Source organism: Physeter macrocephalus, chromosome 19 (genome assembly GCF_002837175.3).
Source record: "Physeter macrocephalus isolate SW-GA chromosome 19, ASM283717v5, whole genome shotgun sequence".
Taxonomy (NCBI): domain Eukaryota; kingdom Metazoa; phylum Chordata; class Mammalia; order Artiodactyla; family Physeteridae; genus Physeter; species Physeter macrocephalus.
Genome location: NC_041232.1, coordinates 36,051,873 through 36,064,725, shown reverse-complemented (window position 1 = coordinate 36,064,725; position 12,853 = coordinate 36,051,873). Strand labels below are relative to the sequence as shown.

The window sequence follows — 12,853 nt, the reverse complement described above, 5'->3', positions numbered from 1 at the left end:
TGTTTGGAACAAAGAAAACATGAAAGATGAAGAACCCCAATAAAGTAAAAAAACAATACCATATAGTAAAGGCTGACCAGCTGAGCTGGAGAATCTGACAGCCTCATGTGCAGCTCAATTACTTGCTTTGAGAGCAATTACTTTGCAAAAACTCTTTCACAGGACTGATATAAGGAGGCTAAAGATAATTACATGTAATAAACTACCTGTCATGTTGGATACACACAGAAAAACCATTACTCTCCAACAATGTTACATTGTTAATCAAATAACCATATCTCAGACTAGAATTATTTAAATTTCCTAATCAATTTTCCCTCAGGAAAAGTAATACAAATGGTGATCATTTCTGAACTACTATACTATCAATGGAAGAGAGAATGATGAGGAAAAGCAATGAACTGGGTTTTCATCCCTACATCTGCCACTCAGCACCTCTGTGACTGGACAAGTCTCTTCATCTCTCCAAGCCTTCCCTTTTATCTGTGTTAGGATAATATCTATATAACCACAGAGCAAATGAGTCCAAAGTTCTTTGAAAAGAGCATCTTATTCAGAAAATATTCATCCAGAGCTATGGCTTTGCTAGAAAATGGAGATACAAGGAACACACACACACTCCTTCCTCTCAAACTAATAATCTCATGCAAAAGACAATTACAACACAGCATACCTGTGGCAGTAGACAGAAGCACAGAGTGCACTGTGATCACACTGCCTAGCAATTAAGGAAGGTGGAAGAGAGAACCTGGTGGGCAGCTACCAGGAAATACATCCAAAAGCAATACCTAATCCAACCAGAGAGATAAGTTTAGAACAAGAATATATATTAAGACAGCATTATATTTGCAAACAAATACATATATTAGAAAGCTGTTTCGGGACTTCCCTGGTGGCACAGTGGTTAAGAATCCACCTACCAACGCAGGGGACTCGGGTTTGAGCCCTGGTCCGGGAAGATCCCACATGCCACGGAGCAACTAAGCCTGTGCGTCCCAACGACTGAGCCTGCACTCTAGAGCCCGCAAGCCACAACTACTGAGCCCGGGTGCCACAACTACTGAAGCCCACGCAACTAGAGCCCGTGCTCCGCAACAAGAGAAGCCCCCGCAATAAGCCTGCACACCGCAATGAAGAGTAGCCCCCTCTCGCGGAAACTAGAGAAAACCTGCATGCAGCAACTAGGACCCAACACAGCCAAAAACAAATAAAATAAAATAAATAAATTTTTAAAAAATAGTTAAAAAAAGAAAAAGACTGTTTTTTGTTTTTTTTTTAAAAGAAAGCTGTTTCATGTTCCTTTATTTCCTCCCCTTCTTCCTGCCCAATAATGTCAGTCTCCAAAACTGAAGACATATATTACTGACAAACAATGAAGGCTTGGAATCAGCTGAGGGGAAAAGGAAACAACAGAGAGCCTGGACATCTCAAAAGACAAGCAGTCACTTAGCATCCTGCTATTCAAAGTGTGTCCATGAGCCAGCATCATCTGCATCACCTGGGCGCTTTTAAACTACTCTTGCTGAATCCCATACCTACTGAATGAGAATGTCTATTTTTAAAGGTTCCCAGTTAATCTGCATGCTTACTGTCTGTTTGAGAAGTACTGACAGAGGGATAACTATTTCTGGAGATCTTCAAGTTGATTTCTTGAGGTCCTCAGTTCAACCAAGCTGCAATTTACAAGGAGTATTAAAACTAGATGGACTTTCATCACTTAAAACATTGTTTTAGCAGATGAAGATAAAAAAGAAGACATTTTACATAAGTATTTAAAATAGATAGGATCTATATGAAAATCAAGTTTTCCTTACAGATGCCATTAGTAAAAAACCTCTCACAAAATCTCATCCTTTCCAGGTCTGGCATCCTATTCCCCAAACATTGTTCACACAAGTCCTGTTTTTTCCTAAGACTCTGTCCCCTGATAACACTCTTTTCTCCTGTAGTTCTAGAAACAGATCAGAAGAGAAACAGGAGGCCTCAGAAAGGCAACACTGAGGGTTATTAATCCACTTCACTTTTTATCCAGGGTCAGCACTTCTAGACCTTCAATTGAATAATGACATCTAAGGAGCTGGTCCACAAATGACCTTAAGAAGCACTCTTTGCTAGGGTGGAAGAAAAGTACAAAGAACTGCCCCCCAAGCAGCCTGGACCAAAAATACCAGAAGGTAGTTTTAAATAAACCTAATCATCTATACTCCTAACTTTCGTTATCCATACCCAGGAGGGTAGAAAGAACTTTAATAGGAAACCCATATTTATTTTCTCCACTCTTTCTCTGGTAACAATACAACACTGTAGTCAAGTGACCAAAAAACAAGCATTAAGTAAAAACACATTTCTCCCCAAATCCTATAAAATCAGTAACTAAATGATAAAAGGTCAACTATATCTACTTGATTACAGACTTCACAAAATTAACTTCAAACTAATTCACCAATAACGTATATATTTTCACGATCTTCTTGCTCACTACAAATTAACCAAGTATATCTGGATACAAGATAGAAGTTATATCATTCAAATATATACTAAATGCTCCTCTTCTCAAGGTTTTACTATCCTAGACCATAAATTCAAATTTATCATGTGTCACCTGAAAGAAAAAAAAAAAACAAAGCTTCTGTGCCAAAATGTTACAGACCCCACATACAACCCTCAGACCAAATCTCCAACACACAGTAAAGAAATATCAGAAAGATTCAAAATGACTCAACCATTCCAGAATCCTTAATTCTCAGGAAAGTTTCACAGAATTTTATTTTAAAAGCTACCCATTTCTTAATTCCCAAACAGACTGCAATAAATTTTCTGTTCATATAATGTGAGTAACAAGTAAGGAACAAAGAATGAATAACCAAAGACAATCTCAGTTGTCCTGGTAAATATTACAAGACTTTTTAAAACTAACTATGAAATTTAAGAACACAAAAGGCATAAAAATATAACACACACCTATGTACCACCACCCAGTTTAAGACATAAAACTTACCCAAAAAATTACTACACTCCATTTCCTTCAGTGTAAAGATAGCCACTCTCTTGAACTTGGCATTTATTATTATTTTTTGGTATACTTTTACCACATAGGTACATATGCCCAAACCAATGAGTACCAACCCGCAGCAATCATATCTGGCAAAAATGTTGGGTTATCATAACTGCAACCAGTGGGTAGAGGCCAGGGATGCTGGCCACAGTGCACAGGACAGCCCCTCCAGCAAAGAATTATCTAATCAGTCCAAAACAGCAATAGTGCCAAAACTGAGAAACCCTGTCCTAAACAACAAACAGTACTGTTCTACATTTTAACATACCATACGTTTTCTTTTTAAAGAAACTTTACTTTCTTGCTTTATTTAACATTAATTTTCTCCAGAAGTGTTTTTAAAATGTTTGCTAACAGAATCAGATGAACAAGATGAATTGATACATACCAACAAATTAAATAATGTGTAAAATTATCCTGTAAACTAAGATTTTTTAAACCTCTGAAAAATACCTGTTTTTACATAAGATAATGAAACTATGTACATGACAGATATACTCCATACTAGAAAACATAGAGACAACATGAATATCCCTTCAAAAATCGCTGTAATACAGGATCTGTTACACTTTACCTTTACCCTGGAAAGATATTTAAAATTCCCCATAAACCTACAATTACTGATCCCAAGATGCCTCCAAATTATTGAGCTCAAACTTTAGCTTGAGCTAGCAGGATAAAATTTTAAGAGTGTGCAGAAACAGGAATAGGCCCCACACAGTGTTGTAGGAGGGTAAATTGGTAAAATGTCTTCCCAAGGCATTTAGTCAACATCTCTCAAAATATTAAATATGTGCACTCTTTGATGCAGCAATTCCACTTCCAAGGTACTCAGTACACATGCACAGGATACACGTACAAGGATTCATTCAATGCATCACTGTAAATAAGAAAACCTGAAAGACTACAAATACCCATCAACAAAGAACTGGTTAAATAAATTACTGCATCCAATCACTGTAATATTATGCAGCTATGAAAGAATAAGGCAGACATCTATGTTCCATGCTAACATGGAACAATCACTAATAGGTACTATTAAGTTAAGAAGCAAAAGTACAGAAAAGAATATAGTACTTTATTACCACTGGGCCTTAAAAGGGTTGCAGATTTACAATACGTTAATACATATGCTTGCAGTGAGTATTCTGTAAGTACACACAAGAAACTGGTAACAGTGGTGGCCCCTTTTTGTACTGTGTTGGTCCTGCACATAAATCCTCTGCAATGTTTAAAAAGCCAGCAAAGAAACACAATTTTATGAATTATCTATTCAAAAACTGAATTGCCTTGTGTTAATTTCCTTTTTATTGGTGCTAACAATAACTATGTACCTATTTCAGGATTTGTTAGGTTTTGCCAAACTCAATCATAAAGCTTTAAAAATAGCTTATTTAAGCATTCTGAAAATTATCAAATTTTAAATTTGAAACTATTTCCTACTGAACAGAGTACCAAGGATAAATCTATGTGAAAATGAATTCGATTAAATTATTTTGAGAGCAAGCTTTCAGTTTATCATATTATATAAAAATTCTAGAGTCAGTAACAAACAGTTCCCTGAAATTTGGTCAATCAAGAAGGACACTGACTCATTGCTATGTTAATGGATAAGTCTCTGACATAACCTTACAAATGAACTGAGATGTTAAAAGATATCAGGTGTCCCCTATACCTATCTTCCACTTGAAAAGAGTATTTAACACAAAGAAAGGGTTCAACAGCTTAGGCTGTTTTTCCCTCTATTGGTTATAAAGATATACATCGAAACAAAATGAAAAATCATTCCACAGGGTACTAAGTAGCAGCATTCAGCTACTGAACTCCAAGTCTTTCTATGTGTTAGATGAGGAGGAAAAAAGGGTATCGCAACAAATCCGAGGTACCAACGGCCCCTCGGCAATTGTAACCGGTCAACTAAACACCATATGGCAAAGCAAGCCTCCCTTCAGACACTCATCACTCGGTGGCTGATTAATTTCAATGGCATATTAGACAGGCCTCTCCAGACCCCTTCCCTAGAGGAGAAGGAGGAGGGGAAGTGTCTGCGGTCTTCCCGGTGCTTTGTGCCTTCCAGGCTTGAAAGCATCCCCGTGATAGTGCAGCCATCATTTCCCTTGGGGATGGGACGGAGGGAAGAGAAGAGGGGTCTTTTTTGCAAGTTTTTGTTTACCAGGTATTGAACCTAAAATTCCCTTTGGCTCCTTCCCCGCTCCCTCCAGCCAGGCGCTGCACGGTAGGCGTTCCACCACCGGCTTCTCCCAGGCCTCCCGACGCCCCCGCACCCCGCGTCGCCCCTGCCCCCACGCGCGCAGGCCCCGGGCCAGGTGGCCGCCGCTTACCCGTGGGCGCGCTGTCCAGGATACGCAGGTCGTAGGCCCCGGAGCAGCGGTAGTTGGCGGCGGTGCCGTTGTCCCACACCACCACCACCTCCTCGGGGCTCTCGAAGCTCCGGACCGTGCCCACATGGCCCTCGCCGCCGTCCTGCTTCCCCCACTTCCAGTCCGGGCCGCGCACCACTCGGGCCCCGACCCCTTCCACCATCACCCGGTTATTCCTGGAGTTACTCATCGGAGCCCGAGCGGTGGGCTCCGCCGCCGCCGCCGCCGCCGGGGGACCCGTGAGGGAGTTGGGCCCGGGCCGGACTCTCGGCGCCGGCGGGGGCGGCAGCGAGCCCCGGGGGACGTGAGAATAACTCACGGGGGCGGCGGCGCGGTCCCCGCCGAGCCCACAGCCGCTCCCCAGCCGTCGCCGCCGCGCCCCCCGCTCGTACTGGAGGCTGGACTGCAGCAGCTCCGAGGCGGCGGCGGCGGGCGGGCAGAGAACAGGGGGCCGTGGGCGGGGACTCCCCCGCTTCCTCCGGGCTCCCCGGCCGGGCTACAGCGACGGCCGCCAGGAGACCACGCTCTCCCCCAACAGGGAGCGCGGGGAGCACAGGGGGCCGGGGGAGGTTAGCCCCGGGGAGACGGCGCGGGCGGCGGGGAGCAAGCTTAACTGCCGGCCTATTTTCTCCCCCGGGCCCTCGCTCCGGGGTGGACGCCCGAGCGCCGGCGCCGCCTTCTCCCCCGTGGGCAGTGATGGTACCTGCCGGCGTCCGGCGAGCGCCCGGGCCCAGGGGCCCCCTTCTCTCTGCCCCCGCGCACACCGCCGCGCTCCGCCCAGCAACAGAGTCTCCGCCGGGCGAGAGCGGCGCCACATCCGGGTACTGGCGCACCGAAGGCCGCAGCAGCACGTTCTCTGAGGGGATTAGGACAGGGCTCCTCAGAAACTACGGTGGAAGGGTTTTGCAGAGTCGCGCGACTGGAGAAAGAAAGCAGAGGAAAATCGTTCCCTAAGCGCCTTGCCAAGGCCCTGTGAGGGTGCGCATGCGCACTTCCTGGACAAGCTAAGGGGCAGACGCCCAGCCCCAGTCTGAGACGAGGGAGGGGCGGTTCCCTGGAGTTGTTGCGGACTGGTTGTGCCGCGCGTCCCATTGGCTGTGAGGGAAGGGGCGGGGCAAGGAAGTGAGTCTGGCCGATTTTTAGGTGGGACTGGAGGCAGTGAGGATCCGGATGTGGTCTGGGCAGCTGAAACCGGGTACATCTGGTGAGGTCAGTTTTTCAACAAGTTCTAGCGTACCTGGATGTACTAAGTGTGAATTTGGGATTACATAACGTTTTAGTCTTTTTGTTTTTAATTTTTATTGGCGTATAGTTGATTTACAATGTTGTGTTAATTTCAGGTGTACAGCAAAGTGAATCTATTATACATATACATATATATACTATTTTTTAGATTCTTTTCCCATATAGGCCATTACAGAGTATTGAGTAGAGCTTTCTGTACTATAACAGTAGGTCCTTATTAGTTACCTATTTTATATATAGTAGTGTATTTATGTAGTTTTCTTTTTTAACGGGGTGGGGAATAGGACAGATTATGACACAGATTAAGGGCAACCTGTATTTCTGTATATGTAAATTGAAAGTATTTCAGACCACAGTGGGTAATTAGTGATGTGTTTTTAAACTGAGCAGAATGTTACTGAATGATGTGTGTCTTGCATTTATGTGGAGTCAGGGTGGTAAGTAGACTCCAAACAGCACAAGCTCCTGGGAGAGACTTTACAAGCATACTGCCCATTTAACAACATCTTGCTCATCCATTACATAATTCGGCCCCAAATCACAGAAACACAACAAAATAAGAGGACTGTAAGAGTGGTTTCTGGCTGCTGTTACTTAAATGACATCATGATGTGTAGGATTTAAAATCATTGGTTCACAGCCCACACGGATGCATTGTTAGCATACCGTTGCTTTTCCTGAGAGTCAAGGGAGCAAGGAATACTCCAGCAGGATTGAATAATCAAGTGGAAAGAAAGGGGGTGTTAAAGAGTAACCAGTGGAAAAAAAAAAAAAGAGTAACCAGTGAATAATTATGTAGTGAAATAAATGTTCTTAATTTTTCATGTCAGTGAAACAGGAAAATACCCATATGGAATCCCAAAGGCCAAACAGAGCTTATTTTAGAAACTAAGCAGTTAAAACATTTGTTCAAAATAAGCAGCCAAATATGTAGTCTATTTCAAAGCATTTTCATCCTGGAAGTGTTAAATGTGCTATTCTTTCTCTGCCAACTCTTTCTTTTCTCTCTGGGTTCTTTTCTGGTTTCCTTCTTTTCTTGTTCACCAGTTAAATTGATCACATGCGTTAATAACTTGATAAAAGATTTTTAGAAAAAAATATAGCCACTGCACAAGTTATACTGTGGTTAACTTTGTAAAGTAAGCTAACTTGAGAAAAGGCCAACTGAGATGATAAGACAATAGTGCAACCTTGCATTTTACATCAAACCCAGTCTATTGATAATGGCTTTCCGTACGTTTGATTGTGTTTATCTCACCCAGGAGTTTTATACTTATGAAGACAGCATCTCATATTTAGACAGGCTTTTATTCTCAATACCAGAGATTTGTTATAATAACTTAGAATTTTATTTGTCCTTAAAATGGAAAAGGATCTTAAGAGGTGATCTAGCCCAGTGGTTTTCTTTTCTTTTCTTCCCCCATCCCTTGCCTGCCGCTTGACAAATCCTCTGTTCTTACCCTCACCTATAACAGGAGCTAGGCTCTCTAGATGAAGCAATTCAGGAATTCCCCAGCAGTCCAGCAATATAGCAAGGCTGATACCTGCCTGTAGTCTTCCCTTCCTCCTGCCTTTGCAGGGGCTCTGCAGAAACGCATCAAAACCTCTGGAGTACCACTGAGCACAATTAATCAAATTAACCTAATCCACATATTTGATAAGAAGAAAATGAGGCCAGCACTGATTAAGTAACTTGTCCAGGATTTCAGAGGAAGTTAATAAAAAAGCGAAAACTATAACCCGTATAATACTGGATGAATTTCTGTATATTAAACACTCTCTTATCCATCCATCCCCTTATTAAATACATTGTGAATTTATAACACTATCATGTTGCTAATACTATTTCAAGGCCCTTAAATTAATTCAGTTTGCCAATGGTCTCTATTTTTGATCATACATCCTTTCAGTACAAAATTTTTGAACATGTACTTCCAATATGTGTACTTATTAATGTATAACTTATATATGTATTAACATGTTACATGTTATATAATATACTCAAAAATAGAAATTACAAGAGAATAAAATACCAAAGAAATAGGAAAATTTTCATACTTTCTTCCTTCACTCCAGTAAATCATCTTCTGCATCCCTGGATGTTTAAATTAGTATTCTCCAAAGTAGACACACCACAACAACAAGCTCATAGTTACAGAAAATAGATTGGTGGTTGCCAGAGGCAGTGATTGGAGGGTGGGTGAATAGGGTGAAGGAGGTCAAAGGTACATACTTCACTTCCAGTTATAAAATAAGTCATGGGGATGTAATGTACAGCATGACAACTATAGTTAGTAATACCATATTGTATATTTGAAAGTTGCTACAAGAATAGATCTCAAAAGTGCTCATCACAAGAAAAAAAAATTCTGTAATTATGTGTGGTGACAGGTGTTAACTTATTTTGATGATCATTTTGCAACATATACAAATATCAAATCACTTGTTGTACACCTGAAACTAATATAAGGTTGTATGTCACTTATACCTCAATAAAAAAAGAGTCTGGGAAATGAGAAGCAGGAAAATAATTGGTCTTATGCATAAAAAGTGTTGCACAGGACTTCCCTGGTGGTGCCGTGGTTAAGAATCCGCCCTCCAATGCAGAGGACTCGGGTTCGATCCCTGGTCAGGGAACTTGGTCCCACATGCATGCTGCAACTAAGGAGCACACATGCCCCAACTAAGACCTGGTGCAACCAAGATAAATTAAAAAAATAAAAATGAAAAATAAATAAGTTTTTTTTTTTAAAGTGTTGCACATTGAATTACATCCTCCAAAAAGATAAGCCCTGATACCTATGAATATGACCTTATTTGAAAAAAGAGTGTTCGTAGATGTAATCAAGTTAAGATAAGGTCATACTGGAATAGAGTGGGCCCTGAATCCAATGACTGGTGTCCTTACCAGGGAAGGGAAAAGGAGATTTGGACACACAGACATATGGGGACGAAGGCCATGTGACAACAGAGGCAGAGATTGGAGTGATGCTCCTGTAAGACAAGAATGCCAAGGATTGCCAGCAACCAGGAATAAGCAAGGAAAGGTTCTTCCCTACTTCCTTCAAAGAGAGGCCACAGTCCTGACAACACCTTGATTTTGGATTTCTAGGCTCCAGAACTGTGAAAAAATAAATTTCTGTTGTTTTAATCCACGAAGTTTGTGATAATTTCTTACAGCAGCACTTGGAAACTAATACAGCAAGAAAGGAAGAAAATAAGCATAGCTGTTACTGTCCTCATTTCTGTTACTGCTCACAATACCATAGCTGATATTTATAACTCCCTCTTTCCATTACACGGCCCACATTTCCTTTTCCTTCTGCCAACTTGTCAACTGACTGTAGTCCCATACCTGGCAGGTGGTCCAAATCTTTATTTTTGAAGGACTTCACTCAGTTCTTAGTGGGTTGTTGTACTGTGATAATTAATTTTATGTGTCATCTAGACTGGGCCACAGGGTACCCAAACATTTGATCAAACATTATTCTGGGTGTATCTGTGAGTGTTTGTGTGTCCGGATGAGACTAACATTTGAATCAGTAGATTGAGTAAAGCAGATTTCCCTCCCTAATATGAGTGGGCCTCTTTTAAACAATTGAAGACCTAAATAGAACAAAACATCTGAATAAGAGGGAACTTCTCCTGCCTTACTACTTGAGCTGGGACATTGGGTTTTTTTCTGGCCCTGGACTCAGCCCAAAACATCAACTCTTCTTGGGTTTTGAGTCTGGACTTTTCGACTGGACCTTACACCTGTCATCAGCTTTCCTAGTACTCAAGCCTTTGGACTCAGACTGCATGCATTAGCTCTCCTGCATCTCCAGCTTACCAACTGAAGGTCTTTGGGCTCCTCAGCCTGCATAATCCATGAGCCAATTCATTATAGTAAGTCTCTTCATTATGTATAAAGATGTGTCTGCTTATATATTATCATACATTAATAGTATATTTTATATATTTGTATATATTATATATATGAAGATGTGTATGTATACACCCTATTGGTTCTGTTTCTCTGGAGAACCCTAACTAATACATGTGGTCTACCATTAAGTTTTACTAGAACATAAATGAACTATTCCAAAATGTACCCCCAAAGAATCTCTAGATTCCAAACACAGTCCTTTCTTAACCTTTTCGGTAGCAAGAATCTCATTTCCACTCAATAATTGGTACCCATCCCTCAGTCAGTACAGTTAACTCTCTTCTCTGCTTGTTGGTTTAGTGGTTTGAAAAACCCAAAATGTTCAAGTGTCAGTCTCAACCTCCAATTCAGTGGAAATATTTTGATATCCTCTGGTGGAAACACTCCTCACTTGCGAAATAAGTTCTTATAACCAGTAAAACACACAGGTGTAGAAATAGGAATCAAAACATTTTTCCAGGGTGATTATCTACTAGTGTAAGAATGAAAAGAACCATGTCAACCCCTTGATTCCTGAACCTGTTGATTATGACTATGGGAGCACCATCTATTGGTCACATGTTCAAAGCACATATCTCAGTTGGTGTTCCATGGTCAGGCATTTAGTTTCAACCACAACCTAGAAGAAAGCAGGAGCTATTTCTCAAAGGGAGAATACTTACTGAAAGAAGAGGGCATAATTTTTAACTAAACCCTAGAGTTTTGCACTGGGATTCTACTATCAACATCTGATGGAGGATTCATATTGTATGACAGTCTGTCACAGATATGTAACAATATGGGCCTTGCTGGGTCATATGGCCCACGTGACAGAGAAGCTTGCCCTGCAGTCTGGGCCTGCTTCAGAGTTTTCTCTTATTTTAGGAACTACTCAAAACTGGCTTGTACAAAGCAATATAAACGTGATATATCTTGTCTCTAAAATACAAAAAGGTTCAAGTGTTTTTACCTCTTTCTTAGCAGCTAAAGGTACAATTTGCCTTTTATTTTACAGAGGATATTCTGATATGCCCCAGACCACTGGACTCCTGGCAACTATATCAAAGTGATAGGATCTAAATTTTCCTAGATTATCTGCCATCTACTGGTATTCATATGTCTTACTAAGGCATCTAGGGTTCTTGACACTTCTGGCCCACCAAGTCAAATCAATATAATGTCATCACTGTAATGGACCAGCATGATGTTCTGTGGGATGGTAAGGGAATCAAGGTCTCTACAAACTAGATTATGACAGAGAGCAGTAGACTTTACATAGCCCTGAGGAAAGACATTGAAGATATGCAGCTGCTCCTGCTAGATGAAAGCAGTGTGTTTGTGATGATGCCTGTCAAATTGTACTGAGAACAAAGCACTTTGTAGATCAGCAATAGCTGGAGCTACACATTGATATGCTCCATTAGAGAGACCACATCTAAAAACAGTAGCTACAATTGAGTCACAACCTGATTAAGTTTGTAATAATACACAAGAGCCATCTTCCTTTGCAGGCTAAAGAGCAACTTAAATGGTGGGGGGGTGGTGATAGGAATTACTCTCCCTGCATTTTTCAAGTCTTTGATGCTTGCACTAATCTCTGCAACTCCCCTAGGGGTGTAATTTGCTTTTGGTTTATTGTTTTGATAAAGAAGGGCAGTTACAGGACTTCCATTTGGACTTTCTTACTATTATGTTTCCCTCCATAGATGAGGGAGCCAATATGCCTATTCTTCCAGTTGCCAAGTATGTCTGTTCCAACTATGCATTCAGGAACTAGGAAACTAACCATAGTTAGTTCCCTGAAATAATTGTACAGTGTGCTAGAGCCCAAACTGGATTAACCACGTGACCTCCGTAAGCTACCACTCTGACCAATGGATTCCAGTGGCTACTTGGGTGCCCACAAGGATTGGCATACTCATAGCCAGTATATAGAAATTCCTAAAAGAGAAATTTCCCTTTCCCTAGTGCCCAGTCACTCTGGGAAATAGCTGCTGGTTTTAAGGGGGGAGAAAAAAAGGAAGGAGAGTTATAGGATAAATTTTTGGTTGTGTCACAGGGCTTTCTCAAGAAGACCCAACCTCTTCTCTATTCAAGAACCTGTGAAATGGCGTATATCCACACACTGGATGAAAGGCCATGGCTCTTCACTGTGGTGACTCAGGTCTATGCCTACCAGAGCTAGAATCTTTCTGATTGTATAGATCTAAAAGTATTTAAGTGAGGTGCCCATCTATTTAATTCACTGTGATTAATAGCCACCAC

The 12,853-nt window shown here is 41.4% G+C and overlaps 1 protein-coding gene across 1 annotated transcript in view; it reads right to left on the bottom strand.

Annotated features, from left to right (window-relative positions):
* Positions 1-5,711, bottom strand: part of MIB1 (MIB E3 ubiquitin protein ligase 1) — a 121,440-nt gene extending 115,729 nt beyond the window's left edge. Inside the window, exon 1 of the mRNA XM_024120568.3 lies at positions 5,398-5,711. Coding sequence (XP_023976336.1) covers positions 5,398-5,626 — 229 coding nt within the window. The 5' untranslated portion in view covers positions 5,627-5,711. The remainder of the gene's footprint in view (positions 1-5,397) is intronic.
* Between the last annotated feature and the right edge of the window lie 7,142 nt (positions 5,712-12,853).